This window comes from Galendromus occidentalis, unplaced genomic scaffold (genome assembly GCF_000255335.2).
Source record: "Galendromus occidentalis unplaced genomic scaffold, Mocc_1.1 scf7180000075389, whole genome shotgun sequence".
Taxonomy (NCBI): Eukaryota; Metazoa; Arthropoda; class Arachnida; order Mesostigmata; family Phytoseiidae; genus Galendromus; species Galendromus occidentalis.
Genome location: NW_003803379.1, coordinates 185,460 through 203,399, shown reverse-complemented (window position 1 = coordinate 203,399; position 17,940 = coordinate 185,460). Strand labels below are relative to the sequence as shown.

The 17,940-nt window shown below is 50.5% G+C and overlaps 1 protein-coding gene across 1 annotated transcript; it reads right to left on the bottom strand.

Moving 5' to 3' along the window:
* Positions 1 to 13,535: 13,535 nt before the first annotated feature.
* Positions 13,536 to 14,990, bottom strand: LOC100902189 (elongation of very long chain fatty acids protein AAEL008004). Its single transcript, XM_003737031.2, has one exon. The coding sequence runs from the start codon at positions 14,829 to 14,831 to the stop codon at positions 13,992 to 13,994; it is 840 nt and encodes a 279-aa protein (XP_003737079.1). The 5' UTR covers positions 14,832 to 14,990; the 3' UTR covers positions 13,536 to 13,991.
* Between the last annotated feature and the right edge of the window lie 2,950 nt (positions 14,991 to 17,940).

Here is a 17,940-nt window from a genome sequence, read left to right as displayed (position 1 = left end):
GCTCGCATTCATCCGTATATACTCGATGGACGTATCGGACTCGATCGTGCATATCAGGGTTCAGTTTAGCAGTGACTCCCTAACTTCTCCGGTCCTGTACCTGGAACTCCACTCCTCGTTTCCGTCGCGTGGGGATCGAAGAATCATGCAAGGGAATTCTTCTCTTTTCCCGTGCGTCGCAAGTATCTGGTATAATTTCCGCCGGAGAGGTCCGTGATTGACGGGGGTATCTGCGGATCACCTGAGCTTCAGACGTACTGGGAAGAGGGACGCCGGAATCGCGGGAATTCGTTTTTCGCGTAATAACGCGGAAACGTCAATCGCGGAAAACGGGTGTCCACAGCATCAAAGCAACGATATTCTACTCGGCAAACGAGAATTCTCTTCGTTTCTCCGAGGGTCCATGTAAATGAATCTTTGAGGCGCGATACTGCCCAAAAGTAAAGAACGATCATCTGTCATAATCGCGACACGCTTGACCCATCGGAATAATATTATATGTAACAAGTGTCAATTGAGGATTTACCTCGATTATATATTACAGAATGGAGTCCCGGGAGTAGTCGGCGCTAAGTTTTCTGTCGACCATCGGCATGGTTCCTCGTAGATGTCAGGAAGGGGCAGTGCGGCACCTTCAATTTCATGGGTCGACATGACATCAGAACTGTCCATGCTTCCCTCGATCCGATCACTCCAAGACTTATATCCAATAATCGATAATTACTCCATTGCCGGTTCGACTTGACAGGTTTGCCCGGGCTGAGCTCCAACTTTTTTATGTTTCGGGTTTTGAAATCCGGATGACATCCGTCGCGATTGGTCCAAGGCTCCGAATTCCAAGGGAATTTATTTCTAAAATCTTGAAGTCCCGGGAAGAAAATAACTTCGGCCAAACTTGCGCAGAGTTCTCCCAGTTCTATCACGCACTCCGTACCACTCAATTCGTAGATTGGAAGCAGCCCGTGTTCTATCTGCTTCTAGTTTCAGCGTTACGGATGCTTTGTTACAAATGTGTCTGATGCCGCAGCAGATGAACCACACGGAGCATCGATGACAGATGAGCACTGTTCCTTGATGCTCGAACAGATCCTCCGCTTTTTTTCTGGGGCTCATCAGATGTTTTACAGAAATGCATGGGGAACGGCAGTTGGCGTGAACCTAAGCCAAACTGAGTGAGTGCATTCTTTACGTCAGATGGATTGCGCAGAGGAAGAGAGCAGCAATGATGTTGTGCGGCTCTGATTTCTCGAGAGTTCTCTTGCGAGAAAGAGCGGAGAGTCAGGATCGAAGGACAAAACGCGCCAAAACTTTCGCAATTCCAATGGCAGGCATCATTGATGACGTGGTAGGAACACAAGCTAATCATTTCGGATGATCGTAGCTCCTGAAATTGGTCCCCGATTGCTCCTAGACATGAATAATGATCGGAGGAAGAGCCCGGGAAAGTGTCTGACAATCATGAAACCTTCTGAAAGGCGATCCGATTCGGCAGGGAGCCGCGACTCTTTTCCAGAGGTACAGGGTAAGGTATCGACATCGTTGGTACAAACAACAGCCTTTGCTAGCGGCTACAAGAGAGTCTCGGACGGGGAAGCGGGAAATCCACAGATGATCGAGTATCAAGTCGCTTACAGTTCAACTCGAATATAAAGAAGAATTTCGATGGGATTCGATCCCTGTAACCTGCTACGGAGTAGAAGCGGCAAAGGTGCTCACACGTCGCTCATGATCGGGGATTCCGGCGTGAAGTATTTCCGAGTTCGCCTGAGCGCTGTTTTTCTCATTTCCAACGAATATTTCCGGTCTAAAGGACCCACAGGAGCTCCGAGACACTCCGAAGATTGCCATGACAGCTCTCTTCGGGAGACCGAAGGTGGACTTCACTTAAAGAGTGACTATTTCTGACTGGGTACAGTCAATTGAGTGATCCGACCCACCTGAGGTGCCGTAGGGGTCCGCTTCATTACCCTTCGTAAGATGAACGATCGGAGAATATGCGACGGAGCAGAAAATTCGGGGAACAGCCCCGAGTAGTGCGTCGGAGCAAAGTATAGGCAACCCAGACTTTCTGCCATCGGCTATCTCGAGGAGCGAGCGTCCGAATGGTCGCGTCGAGACGCCATATCTCAACTGTAATCTATCAATGCCGGAATCTATCCAAGGAGAACGATACGTTCTTCCTCTACAATAAAGATCGCTAAGACCAATCGTTACTCACAGCTATGACATAAGACTACGGCGCGGCGGCGAGAGTCCAAAGTGCGCCCTCGACTTACGCGGGCCTACCCTGTGTTTTGATTCTCCGGTCGTCCTTCGGTGCAGAATGCAAATGACACCGAAGACAGACCCTTGTGGGGGAGGCCCGAGCAGCCTACACCTGCACGGCTCTCGTACCTGATCCGAAGATCGAGACATGATATCGGCGATTGAAATCCGGTAGCGGTATCAATGAAAGAAAAATTAGAAAGTAAGATCCTTATCAGTCGTTTACCGCGAGATCTGATCATGCCGTTAATCAGATGGGCCATACAGACTGTCAGCCAGTCGATCAATCAATCGGTCGAGTTAGTGGTCAGTCGATGGATAGATAACGAAATCGATAAGCTGACCAGGGAAACGAACAAAAGTGAAATTTTCGAATCGTTTATAGGTCGATTCTCCGGAGGAAAATCTCGGTGAAAGCCATCCGGATTGATGAACTGCTCATGGACTGGTCACGATCGGATGCTCCTCCTGTCTCATGCTCATGAAAATCCATTCTGAACCCCCTGTGAGAGACGGGAGCCCAGCAGTCCGCGGAACGAAGGGGCTCCTTGAGTAAACGACAGCATTACATCATTGAAGTTTCTCTTCCGTAATAGAAAGACGCTCAGCAATCCCATCAGCACACTGATGCTTACTGTTTGTATAGGACTCGCAAGATTGCATGCAGTCGAGCGAGTGCAGTCGAGTCGTGAGAGCAATATAACATTTCCAAGTAAAACATGAGACCGGTTTTGATGAGTGCAAGATCAAACTCGAATCGCAGAGGCAGATCCGAACTCTACGATCTCGTGCCCCTGCATCCCTGTGAAGAGTTCCATCGTGAGAAGGAGTCCTTGCGACGCAAATCGACAGGTTTCGATGCCAGAATCACTTCCTTCGATCGGACTCGATGGCTCATCGGGACGGCTTCGATGGCCTGGTATTCCCGGGTAAGGATCAACTTGTCGAAACCCAACTGAGTTTGAGCTCGGACGAGACAGTGATGACTGTTCCCAGAGCCGACTCCGAAGACCTCAATCTGTGCTCCGCCTTCCATGGATCTCCAGAGGGGACGATAGGATCTGAGGAAACGCTCGAAGCCTGGCGGAATTCTTCTGTGATTCGACTGCTGGCGATCGAACTTCGCATCGATCGGCCCCGTCGTTCTCATGCAGAAAGAGCTGCCCTATGAAGTGCGACAAGCCCATAGAAGTTTCTTAGGTGTTTGTCCCCGAAGGAAACCGCGCATCCGAGCGCATCAAAACTGTCGGCCGGTGGATTCTGGAACCTTCGAGTGACTTACAAACATAGGTATATCGACTCCATCTTGCAGTGACGGTAGGAGCTTCTTCTGGACAGACTCCGAGAAAGTTCGAGAAATCGTCGTATAGTCGCAGTTTCTGGTGACCTTGCAGTTTTGCCTTGGCACTTTCGGCCGGCTACATATATGGACTCCCGCGTCTGGTGTATCTTGAGGTAAGGAGGACGGATGCTTGAGACTCACTCGATTCGTCCCATGGATCTTCATCTCGGGATGAGTTCGATCCCCCGGATCCGAATCCTGTAGCAGAGGGTCCGGTCGTGGACATCGTGATGCCCGGAGCCGCGGGCAAAGAAAGCGGACGGAAGGAGCTTTTGAACGAAGAACGATATTTTCGTAAGCATAATTAGCTCTGGCTGGTCCGTGAAATGTCTTGCGCCCAGAAAAGCAACGTCCGTTTCAATATGGCCAGCATCCAGATCCGTTCACTGTTGGACGCGTCCTGGAGGCCCTCGATGCTGACAATGAGCACTCGATTTCGGAATCATCGGTCGGTAAGAGATTGATCGAGGCCTTCAGTAAGCCGTCGCCGAAATTATAGATTATAGTTCGTCATCATCCACGAACACCGAGAATATCGATCGATGGTGTTCGAGTGTTCATTGCAAATTTAAATCTACTTGGAAAAATTCACCTTCCCGCAGATGTCCGAGCAACGCTGGCCCACGAATGCTGTCACTTCACCCCGAAAGATTCAACGAGCGAGCATAGGGAAAAACGTTCGCAACTGCAGTCACCGAAGCCTCTCTGATACCAAAAGGAGCTGGTGGAGGAATTTGAGTTTCTGAGTCTCCCAGAGATATCAGAACAACTGTTATTTCAAGCTTTCCGTAATTTCCGACGGTGTTCGCGAACAAGGTAGCGAGGAGATCCGAGCAAAGCGTGAAGATCGACGGGAAAGATCTTATCAACGGTCGGTCTGCAGATCGGAATATTCTGGGGACAGGGGGTGAAGGAACCTTCTCGATTGTGCATACTCCGAGCGGGTTTGACCCGATCAGAGGCTGCGCTTCGATATTCTCAAGCTTCCGTACATGTTTTCATCGGTGTGATATCAGCTGTTACACCAGAAAGTGTTAAATCGAGGGTATGCGGCGCGTGTTCTTTCTTCCATTCGGATAATGATGTATTGATGGTCAGGGGGAAGAAAGTGTTCTGCCACCGGAGTCGATCATTGGATAATGTTTTTTCTGATGTTGTTTATCAAGAATCGGATAATTCGAAAGCTCCCTGACGTGCTCCGTTTGCTTGTTCACACAGCTCCGCGCCGACGAGAAAGACAGCGAGCTCTGACGCGCCAGTGAATAATTATGAGTAACCGTCCTTCACTCCAACTCGGCCCGCACTCTGGTGAGCGTTCGACGACGGACAGACGATTACAGCTGAGATGACGCAACTGGATCGACACAGTTCTCGGTGAATCGCCGAATAGTCGTGAACGCTGGCACCTGGCGCGTGTCGAGTTTTCCTCTCTAATTGTAAGATAGAGCGCTCTTCTCGTTCAGCACCATCCGGAACTTCGATCTCATTTGCACGTGTGAGACCTGATTTGCCCAAAACTTGCCCTCAGATTTTACATGCATCATCACCGACGGTAATAATGCGAGCCGAGTTCTCTGTCGAAACGTGTCGCTTTGTTATATGGCCGTATACCGGTCGATTGAGCGGCTCTTTCAACCCAAACCCCTAAGCGAACCTGCCCCAGAACATCCTACGGTACGTTCTCGAGGGGATTCCAATGGTCACCACGATCGATGGTCGAGCTGTCATTGAGAAGGTCCAATGCTCCCTGAGCTATCGGAGACGTTTGGCGGAAACACTTTCTTCACACCATCGATGTCTTATCTCCAAACCTGTTCCCTTATCACCGAAAGACGGTGCTCCGGAACGCACGGGTTTTCCTGGCTTAGAGACGCGCTTCGGCTATTCATGTAAGTGAAGACGTGAACTCCCTATGAGCGCACTGAAAATCAATTCTCTGAGTGATCAAAAATGGAAGTGGCTTCGAGAAACGAGCTCAGACGCATCAATGCATACGAGGCATAGAGGATCATTTGTCCCTAATCGGGTAGGTGGGGACACCGGGAATTCCGAGAGTACTCGCTCGGGCACCTATGGATTGCTTGCATTCGTTTCATCCCCGGCTCTATCGTTCCTCGACGTCTCGGAGCTCCAATTCGGAATCTCGCTCGAGCAGGATCCACGAGTGAATCGGAGCAACATTCTGAAACGGTGAATCCCGCGTCCATTTACCAGAAGAAGAACATCGATTGATGATAATCCCGTTTTCGACTGAAGCGGCATTACGAAATCGATTTTCGTCGTCCTTTCCGGTCCCGCGTCCCGACGAGCGCTATTCTGGGTTCAGATCTTCTAACTAGGCAACCTTGGGACCACCTTCTTGAAAGCAATTGATCCGCAGCCCTGAACAAGAGCAAGCCGAAAGTGATTCGCGCCATGCGCGGAGCAACGGCGCCGAGCTTCAACGTCGCCGACGGATCTTTCCCTGCGCTGGTGATCGGCAATCATCGACTTGGATCCCGGCGCTTCGCCAGAGGACAGAAGATTTTTACGCTCTGGGCGGAATCTTCGCCCGAGAGATGTCATCCATCTAATGTTTCCTGTGATCGAAACGGAAATTTCTATCTGGAGGAATTTTTCGATCGATGCTTCTGAGCTGTAAGGGACCCTTGAGCTGTGATCAGTCCCCCACGTGATAAACATTGACAAAAGCCGAAACGACCCTGCAATGCGCTTCCGTCGGTGGATGACGCCGGACAGCTCTCGGGGAGAAGCGAGCAGAAAAACGATCGAAAAACTCGAACGATTCGTTTTATGATCGCTTCCCGCGTTGCTTTAGCGTACTCCAGCAAAGATCATTATGAGTTCTCTTGGTGTTTCGACAGAAGTGGATGTCGTGTTTTCTCCATGGCAACTTTTGAAACTGTGGAGCCAAGTCTCTTTCGTTCCATGCAGGAAAAAAACCGACCTTTCGCCAGGCAAGGGACTATCAATCCACGAGGACTCAAGAGAGTTCGTTGTTGTCTCCCTGCTCTGAAACCAGAGACGGGATTCTGAAATATAGATCCTTATCTCCGCAACAATGCGTCGGAAGATGCACGGGCGCTCTGTTTGGGGTAACGTGAAATGGGGAAAAGTATAGTCGGGCGAAGTGCGCTTCAAGCCGGACAATTCTCCAATAAGGGGGCGTAGAATTGCGTCCCAGACGTAATCCTTGAACGCAGCTGACTTCAGACAGCTGACTCCAGACAGCCGTCGATAAGAGATAAAATGAGAGAGAAAATAACCTGATCCAACTGCGATCAGAATCAGTCTGAATATCATATCTTGATCTACGAAATTCGTCACACGAATATGGACTTCACGTCTCGTCACAGGACTTATAATGAGCCAAGTTGAGTTTTCCCGCAACGAGGTGCCATCCCCGCCTACGGGATGTTTGGAGTCTAAGCGACGATTACTTGGATGTTCCCGCGACTTCACTCACCGTCTCTTAGTGAAATAATGGCATTGCGTAAGCTGAGGGTCAGCGGGTCAATTGTAATGACAGAGCCGCTCCAAGAGCACTTTCGTCCGAGAACATCGAGAAAGCGAGAGTTCTCCTTCTTTCGGAAGACGGGCAATAACAGCCCTAGGACCGGGTAAAACTCCGCTTCCTGGTATCCCTGCCGCACCTCTGGAACACCGAAATCTGCTGAGTTCGGACCGAATCGGAACTCTGATTCGATGAGCGCGTTCTCCTTCGGGAACTCGCCTGATAGGTGTATCATGGAAATATCTTTCTCAGAAGAGAAATCTTCATCGAGCCACGGCGATAGAAAATGCCGCCGTCGGACGCAGGACGCTAGAAATTTCGGACGTACGCAGATAAATCTCGCGAGAATATCATTGCTGCACATACACTCGCGCTGGTATATGCACTTACAAATGAGACTGTCTCTGACGGAGAACGGCGAGCGTAAGTGAGGGATTTATCTCCCGATGCGCTAAGCCGAATGGATGTATGTATATGTTTTACATTCTGAGCATTGAGGCGTGAACGACTCCGACAAGACTACTTGACGCCCGCCAGATGGGTCCGTCACCAGAGAAGCCCCTCGCCGATATCTTCCAGGTACCTAGCTGAGCGTTCGCCGAAGACGACTCCCGTCACAAAAACTCGAATTCTGCCGTCAGGAGTCGAGCACCGATTTAGGTGTCGGGAGATCATAATTAGATTTACCGCTCCGACGGTATACAGTCTCCTTTCAAGTCAGATACTATGTTATTTGTTTACGATAAGCAAGATAACCTTGGCTGATACCCTCCAGTCAGAGATCCGCGGCGCGAAAGGCTTTCTGTGGTATACCATGGCGACGCGACGGTCCGAAAACTTCTCTGGCACAGAGAGGTGTATTCATGGGTCGAAGTCCTCATTATCGGCTTCAGGGTACGCTTAGACGAGACACCGGATAAGAAACGGAGAACGATCAGGAAAATGATCATGACAATAGATTGAGCCTATTCCCAGACTGGGAATATTACCTACTTAAAGGAATTCGCAAGTGTCGAGACGGAAACCACAATGAAGTGCCAGAGATAAGGAATTTTCGTCGATCCACTGAATACGCTCACCGAGATCCTCGCGAATTCGGAGCGACCACTCGGCGACTTCGCATGCAAATACTCTCTTACGTATCCTATCGGTGGAAACCCGCAGAAAATCTAGCTCGAATCAGCGTGATTTATGATGCCCCACCACTTTCTACGTTTACTACCGATCCAACGCTCGTCCCGAAGGCTCCCGGTTCTCGCTCTGAATCGAGGAGAAGAAAATGACTCCGGCGTCGTCGGGTCTTAATGGAGCCGAGATCAGCGAACAGTGAAAGGAAGCGGAGGAGAGCTGAATTCTCCCGGATACATCGTCGGGTCGGCTACGACGCGAACCGCGGAAATTCAAATGCAGCCAGAAAAAAACGTCCCCCGTATACAAAAGAGACATCTGCGCCACATACCACATACGATACCCCTCGTCGACAGGATCGCTTATCACGTAAACAGCGAATCGACAAACAAGATCCGAAGACAGTGCCAACTGGTGAGGAGGAAACTGTTATCAGTTATCGATTTGATCGACATGTACTTACATATGTGGTGAACGTCTTATGCTAGCATGAGAAAAAAATACGGATTGTTGTTGCCAGGACAATCCACCGAGTTGAGGATTGTCTGGCAGAGCGCACGTCCTTGTCCCCGTCCATGTCGGGAGTCGCAAAAGTTCGCTCTGCGCAACACTCAGACGGTGCTCTGAATTTCATTTTGCAAAAATGTCTGAGGATATTCCCCAAACGATAGCCCGGACTTGGGAAATGATCGGGCTGTTCGCGACTCAGACTCCAGTCAACTTCTCAAACTTCTGGACGAGAGGCAACACTGCAGACAAACATTCGGAGCGGCGGCGCGAGCCGCCACAGAAGCACCAATACACGATGACCTGAAGACCCACAAATTCTTGGGGCCGGGATCCGTCGACCCACAGAATAAGACCGTGCTTTTGCTTGTGACGGTGCCGGTGTGGCTGTTGTCGATGGCGACGGCGTCGACCGCAGAAATCGCCAGAGCGGCGATGGTCAGCCCGGACCGACGTCAAGGCGTCTACCGGTGATAGCGGATTCTCTAGTATACGAGAGGCTTTCGGTCCCGTAGACAGAAAACGGAAAGGAGCGTAGGGAGCCGAGCGGCCCATTGAAATAGCCGGATCCGGCGGCGACGGACGGCAAACTCTCACTCACGACCAGAACAAAACATTGCTATCCGGGGGCTCCTGATCAGACAGCTTTGCTCTATATTTGGCGTCTGATAAGTCTGTTTCTTTCCAGTGGTTCGCGAACTTCTGTACAAACCAATACGCTCCCGCCGTGTTAAGTCACCCGTCAGAAGTTCGTTACCGCATCGGGCATTACAGAATTCGAGACGCGGACGTCTAGTCGTTAGCGGCGCTTCAATCAATGACACGAGCATAGATCCAGAAGACTTGATTCTGGGACGTCCTATCGCGGAGCTTGCATCGCAGCACGACCCGAAGTCTGCGAATCCCGTTATTCGCCCCTCAGATTGATCATTTTGAATTGCCGTGAAACCGAGGCATGAGATGGGAAAACTTTCACCGTGGCATCGCGCTCCTATTAGTCAGCAGCGTCAACAAAGGTTCCCTTTTTGTGATTCTTATCGGTGCGTTGGGAGACCGGGCAAAACGAAGAATCCCAAGATTCATAAAAACCTTATTATGTAGCTAAGAGCGGCAAGGGAATTGTAGTGCGCAAACGTCAAAGAAGGGACACGAATCGTCTGAGCGCTTTTTTTTGTATGCGCGCCCGCACGCCGCTGCTCGTGAAGCCAAAACTCATGCGACTCACTGCTTGACTGAGGAATTGAGCGCGCACCTTTTGCTTACGCCGAGCCTCCGGCATTCGCAACGAAGCTGAAGTCCAGATCTGGTCTTCGGGGCCAACGAGGGCGACGGCCTCCGGTAACCGACATTTCGGCTCTTCACCGACATCGGGTAGAAAAAGCTCCGTTACATTGGCAAAGGACCCGCCTGCAGTTTCGCTGCTTTTGCCGTTGTCCGACCGACCGTCCGTCCTTCCGCCCGGCCGTCCGCCGATCGAAGGAATGAACGAACAAGCGGACGAACGACTGTTTTCCAGCCGAAGGCTCACGTGTCGGCACAGACCGCATCGATTTCACTTTGCCGAATTCCAGTCGGATAATTCTTCTTGTTCCCGGTTCACTGGAGTCCGGAGTTTGTCATCGGGCGAGACTCTGTCTCGATAAACCCCTTCCCGCTAATGTAGATAACGATCGATTTTAATTGGGCTGGCCGCTGGAATTCTCGGTCTGTCCAGGGGATGCATCGAGCGGACTACATTCAATCTGATTCAGTCGCACATCAATGCGGCCGGATGACTCCATTATTTCTTCGCGTCCTTCCGAGAAAGTCATTGGGTGCTCAGAACTCGGATGTGAAATATTGACGAAAGACAAAACGAATCGGATGTCGCCATGCATCTCCTTCCATAGTGTCATAATCCGTGGTGATGGAGATCGTCTGAACTTTCCTCAATCAGATCTGTGCTCGAGAGCGGTAACAACTTCTTCGAAAAGAGCGATTGATCGCATGGTAATTCTCGCGGGACAAGCCACGGGAAAATCAGCCGACCGGCTGATTCGGGATCGCACCGAACGAATGAGAGAGAAGTTCGAGAAGGAAAGTGCGAGAGGCGGCTTTAAGAGCTTTCAACGATTTGTTTCGCGTTCGGTGGGTCCCTGAGACAGAATACTTCAGACCGGAAGTAAAGTACTCTCCCGAGGGGAAATCGTGTCTATCAAATGAACCCGACGCCAAGCTCTCAAGTCCATGAGCCTGCCCCGGTGACGCAGGTTTCTCCCGTTCTCTCCCCGGAACAAGTATCTTCCGCTCATGGAAAAAATCTCCGCATTCGCTTTCATATCGGAAGTCATGCCTTACCAAGATCGTGGTGTCTTACTGAGCAATGGTCTGAGCAGGATGTGGGAACGCTTATCCCTATCCTCATGCGTTCTATCACAACAAAGGCCGTACGGCACTGGTGACCATACGACACGATCGACGGAGATGGGACGTCTAAGTGAGCTTATGTTTTTCTGATGTCTCTCAGGATGCACCGGAAATATAGCGCTTGGTTTTTATTGTTATTATCTTGCCAGCATCGATGAGAACTTCTATTGTAAGTAAGCACCTCTGCACTCATTACGAGATGCGGCTGCATAATATCTGACGCGCTGGTGCAGAGCTACATTCACAGAAAAGTCGCATCGTACACGGCTCAGAAGAGAGGAAACACGATTTGGTAGCTCAAATAATAATCTGCCTTCTTAGGGGTGCTCACTTGTGCTTACTTAGATGGGAGTCCTTCAGATCCGAGTCGCGAATTTCTGCTTTTTCACATGTTCCTCACGATGGCGATGGCCTTAAGCGAAGGTGTCTCATTGGCTTTTTTTCTAACGATTTCTCACTCGTCTTCGCCTATCTGCATTGTCAAGGATTCATCAGGAATCGGTGGAAACTCAGCAGACTTCTCTTGCACTGCGATCGCAGTTCAAGAAGTCGATAGCCGTTCCTCTTCCCGTCTTGTATGTCAAGTAACGACAAAACTCCAGTCTGTTTGACATCAGTTTTCTTGCCAAAACTTTCTCGTCACCTTCATTCCAATCCTCGTTGAGGTGAAGAGTCAAAATAAATGTTTTCAAACTTTTAGTGGGCTTCCTCTCGATTTTCGTCGAGTCCCTCCGAAGTGAAATAATTTCATGCCCTTGAACGGTCATCGAATAGTAGCTCAAGTAGCTCGTCTTGAACTTCGGATGCGAGGAAAAATAGATCGGGAAGGGTCATCGATTTCTTCGATTTCTAGTCTAATCCTTCGAGAAGCAAAGATGCCTCGCTGTCAGGTACTTCAAGGCAATCGGGAGGCTGTCCAAAACGGCAATGAATTCTCATGTTCCGGCAGCACAGAACCTGCGCCAGTGCGAATCATGTTTTGTGGTAAAGACGACATTCCCCGCGTAGCATTAGTCCACTCTCGGTCTTTTCTCGCTTTCTAGATTCTACAGTTTCACTTGCTCACGTCCAACGCGTGGCTCTGTGCGCCAGCCTCGCAATTATTGAGGAGTTCTTGATTCATGACTTTTCTTGGGGAGGCGAAGATTAATGAGGAGTTATTTAGGATAAAATTGGAATCGAACGGGACAGAACGCTTGCCCGGAGCCTTGAGCAATGGAGCGGCTTGCAGAAGCAGGAACGAACTTCGCCGACGAGAGCGAAACCCAAAAGGATGACCAGCAGTGCATAAGGATCACATTCAAGAGTATCTATAGCGTGACTTGACCTTGAACTTGACGAATGTGGCGCGTGAAGCGCGACGCCGAGCAAACAATTTGATCATTAGTCGACAGATTTTTGAGTCGTTAGCTCGCAACCGTGACGTATCTTTGCACCGTGTAGCGCGCGCATCTGCAGAATATGGAATAGGAGAAAGTGATCGGGTAATCGTCATCGGAAAACTGAATTCTCTCGGATCGTTCCATTTCGCTCGAATGTCATGAATGACCCGGAATGTCGGAAGCAACGGAGGGCCCTCGATCGATCTGATTCCTCCAACCTTACGGGGAACGCGAATATTCGAGATCGATTCGCTCCGGGGACTTGCTTGTCATTTCGCATTCACTTTTTACAGGTCGAAGATCTGACCCTTCCGGAAAAAACGAAAGTGGTTCTTGGGAGTGATCGGACTACACAGCATGAGGGCTATCGCGTAGGCTGCGGAAAGATCGATCATCATTGCGATAAGTTAGTTGATCGAGCTGAATCAGGTGTAAGACTGCGCGAGAAGAGCTTTCTCCTATAGCATCACAGACCGACTGAGATGTTCACGAAGTGGTTGTTGCCGGCTGAGAGAGTTCCGTTCATTTGCGCTGCAGTCTGGATCGCTGAACTTCTGGAGCAGTGGAGAAGAGCTTCAGTTGAGAGAAGAAGATCGTTTGGTTGCGATGAAATAGTGACCGATTTTTGTCTGGCGGTGAAAGCGTCGGCTGGGCCGCTGAACTTCGCTGCGTAAGTCGTGTGTGATCTAATTCCCGTCCGAACTGATAGTTCTAACGACTAGATGTAAGAAGGAGATGGAGGCAAAGACGATCGACTGTGACGGGCTGTCGAGATCCCTCAACAGAATTTCACACTTCAAGAATATCTCGTTGTTCGCTGCAAGCATCGAGCCATTTGGCGAAACTCTTCTTCTCCTGTTTTGACGCATGCTCGGCAGAAATCTGCTTCTTTGCTCGTTGGCCCACTGACTGAACGGCTTGACCTCATTGGTTGCCAACGAGCGCAAATATTCGTAGAGATGAAAATGAGAACACATTGAATACGAATCTATCGACAGCTGTTTATTCACAAGTCGACCCCGAGTCGACGCCGTCAAATGCGTGTACGTGTGCAGCAACGAACGGAGTACGCCGGGTCGCACGGATACACTTCTTTCTAAACAGGAACTTCCGTATGCGGAAACAGATCTGTCATCTCTTACGAGTTTAACAAGGCGGCCAAGAGATGAGTGTTCACAAACAATCATTGGATACATATTTCTTCCTCCATACACTGATTACTCTCAACACAAGAGATACAAACTTCCTCCCTCACTTCCTTCCTTCCGTTTCCAGAACTCGTATTCTAGAATTCTTCCACAGAGCTCGTATTCTAGATTTTTTTCTCAATTCACAATTATACGGAAGCTCTACGATTACAACGAGATGACCGAAGAGCCGCGACTCAAGCCCTCGAGAATTCGGAAACCCTCCGAATCCTTCCGGGGATCGCTCGGCGACCGGGTTCTCAATGCGCCTTGATAGTTTTCGCGGCGACATCCACGCCCCCTTCATTTCTCAGGACAGCCGGCTTCTTCTTGTAAGTGTTCATGTAGAAGTTGAAGAAGAGACCGAAGAACAGTGCAGCCTCGAAGATCGTCAGGTATCCGAAGTAGGGTGGGAAGCCACAGTCGTAGAACACAGGGATCGATCCGTGGATGATGAGCGAGATGAACTGCGACATCTGCATCAAGGTGAGATAGCGTTTCCACCAGAGGTACCTTTGGAGACCCAATGCTGCCATCGCGTAATAAGCATACATGACACAGTGGATTACGCAGTTGACCAATGGGAAGAACGCGTTCTGACCAGTCGCACCGAAGTTCACACCAAACCAGACAGAACTAGCCACCAAAGAATGGTGGATAACGTGGAGAAGCGTGATGTGGGAGAACTTCTTCGTCAGCACGAAGAATACGGTATCCATCAACTCGACGATCTTCAGCAGCATATACCACCATCCGATCGAGATGATGGTCATCTGTTTCGGGTCCGTACCGTAGTTGGCAGGCTCGCAAAACCACGAGTATCCTCCGCCGAGATACGTGTAGCTACCCCCGTAGAGGAAGAACCACGCGTTGGCGAGCACCATGAACACATTGTAGGCGATGATCAGGTTCTTCACCCGGTAGGCTTTCCGTTCCTTCATGTGGTTGGGACCGAGAATCTTCACGAAGTAAACGTAGCAGGCTACTATCATCAGAATGGAGGCAGGATTCCCCATGAGCGGCCAGTCGGCTACTCGAGGGTCCGTGTTCTCCATGACTCCACGATGGAACCATTGCAGCTGATCCACGATGATGGTCATGTTTGCCCGACTCAGCGAGATTGAGGCAGGAACAGGATACTCCGTGCAACACAGCAGCTCCGAAACAGATTCTGGCGCTACGCTCGAACTATAACTCCGGAGCTTGCTCCATGGGCACCGGTCAAGCTACACAAGTCGCTAATCCGCGGGCTCTTCGGTGGGACCTCCTAAACGTCCTCGATGTGGAGAGCTGAAGTGCCCCGTCGTCTCCCATTATCGCGGAGCTCGCCACCCTCAACCCATTGTTTTTCTCCGAATCCCTCGGCGTTCTCGCTAACGATCGCCATGTGTGTTCAAGGGGCTCGGTCGTTCGACTTCTTTGCTTATCCGGGTCCTGCGGTCTGAAACCTCCACCGAGAACTCGGGTCATCAACCTAGGAGCCGAAAAATCTTCAGCTATCGCCATCAGGATCTGCGGCATTTCCAGACTCGGCATCGGATTCCCCTGACTCACGCCTTCGTTGAGAGACGAAGTCTGATTTCCCGAATGTGACCGAAGAGATATCGTTTCAGTGAACTGATTCACGACGCCGATGCATCCGGGCAGATCGAGAGGGCGACCTGCCTGACTGTCCTATCTTGGAAACCGAAATGGAAGACCACAGCCCCGGGTCCGGCCTCGAGAGGATCCTGCAAATCCCTCGAATGCGATGCATGCCGGTAGGACATTCCTCGAATGAGCGAGAGATGCAAGAGTTCGATTGTGCGGGGAACTGGACGCCGGATTTCCTTGCACTAGCGACTCCGACACTCATCTCTAGCTCTTCCGTCGACGAACAACATTGTCTGTGAGCGCGTCATTGCGCTCTCGGAAGACTTCACTCGGCTCAGGGCCGAGTCGAATGAACACGTATTTGCTGGTCGAGCATTTTCAAGTCCCTCGAAACGGCGAGACATCCATTCATTCTGACCCCTGTAGCTGAGCGGTACCTGACCTTCAATGCTGTGTGAATGTTGTCGGCGCTGTCGGAACACCCTGAGTACCTTGAGATCATAGCGCTGATCGCTGATCACCTCGATATAATTATGAACCCTAAGTGAGAGCGCTCGAATCTCCTTTGAAGTGCAGAAGACCCGCTGAGCAAAGCATCATCATCGATAGCGGGGCGCCCGGTCTTGAAAGATTCCGAGAACGCTTCGCTCAGGTCCCCCCCATCCATGGGTTCATGAGAAGCTGTTATTCGAAACGATGCAGACTCCTGCCCGAAATCATCAATTACTTCAGTCATCCACATAGGATGTTGTCAGCTTCGCGGAAGTTTGAGCTCTGTCTTCGATTTTGCGAATCCAATGCACAGGATGAGCTGAACTTGGCTAGGAATTAAGTTGGACTCGTATTTCTGGTCGTGCCCGTTCCGCTCGCATACCACCGGATGGCACTCGGAGCTCGTACCGGATCGCATTAGGTCCAATCGAGTGTCGGACGCTTCCGGAGATGGGAGAATTTCCCAGGGGAAACCTTCTCGGTGGTATTCGCGGGTGAGTCGACGCTATGGAAACCTAGGGGAGAGCGAAGATTCGAATCCGCGCTAGACCAGCAACTTCGTCGACTCCAGAGAGCGAAGCGCCATGGAGACTAACGCCGATCGAACGACCGAAGGATATCCGCAGGCATCGCTTCGACTCATGTACCTATATCCGAACTCAAATCATTGCCCTCCTGGACAGTTTCGCGATATTTCTGGTTGATAAGGGTGGAAATCCCAGGGTTTTGAGTAGGGAGCACTGTCATGCGCCGCGCCGCTTCTCGTCGGCGGTTTTTTCCGTTGTTCCGCCAGCACTATGATGCAGCTGTGCGTCTCAGCTGCATTCAACTCAGCATTTTTTTTGCCGATGCTCTGAAATGATGCGCTGTCGTTTTCACTCCTACAAATCTTCGAGCTGCTAGCCTCTTTGTGTGCTCTAGTCTTCCAGTCGAGGCGTGGGTCCGGAGAAGTCGACACATGCTCGTTGGGAGATCTTCGCTGAAGTGCTCGCGTGAAGTCCCTGCGAAATGTTCCGTCAACTCGTCATAGTCGGTCGATTCTTCTGGCACCTTTTCCTCGGAAGGACCGCTACACTTGAAAACTGGATCAAATCCGATCTGCTCAGCGGAGTTAGACGAGCAGTGCCCTGACAGACAAGTTTTGCTCCTCGTCCTGACGCAGTTCGAGAAGAACCTTTCTTGGGCATGCTCACCGATACATTCCTCGGGTACCTTCCCGAATATGGAATCCCCTTCAATTTACTGAAGCCGATCTGCTTCTAGAGTGGCTCAGAAAAAATCAATCGAGAAAGAGTACATCCACCAATCGCAGCAGCTGGTGCCAAATATCTCAGTTAGCACGAAACGTCGCGAATCACAAATGTAACTTCCTCCTTTGTCTACTTCATCCTTGAAATCGAATCTCCCTGATTCGAATGCGTAAGCGAGTTTTCCGACACCCTCGCTAGCATTACCAGATACGATTCGAATCGGATCCCATCGATTCTGGCTGGTCCTTATGCATGCACCACGGTAGCGGTCAGCCTGTACTCAGAGAAGCGATGTTTTCCGGAATCACCCTTCCGCTTCCGGTGACTTATTCATGGTTCTGGGGAACTCGAGGGAATTCTCGATTGCGATCCTTTCCGGAATTCAGATTTCCATCCTCGTTCGAGATGCAGAAGGATCAGAGGTCGCTTTTCGAGCTCTTCCTCCGCTTAAGGGTTTACGGGTGCCTGGTCGGGGCATTTTAATCTGTCACGGCTCCGTTCCTACAACACGCATCGCATCTCATGATCCTCATTGTTCCGGTGTCTCGATTCATGAGTTTCCTTCTGTTCGCTCCAGAATCGCAGGTCAACCTTGATTCTCTAGCTCTTACGGTCATCGTCGATTTTTTATTGCTCATCTATACTGTCTCACACTTGGTCGGATCGGGATCGCTAAGGAAGTACTTGGGAGTGCCCTATAGAATAAGGGGAGGGAGCTCAGAGTCACTATTCGAATCAGGGCGAGCCATGGAACTCCGAGAGTGCAGGATGTTGAGTCTATGGAATCGCCGATTGAGAATCGGGGAAGCTATGTTGTAGCAACGAGCGATGGACCACAGGGCAGAAGAGAGAGGATGTCGGTACTGTGAATATG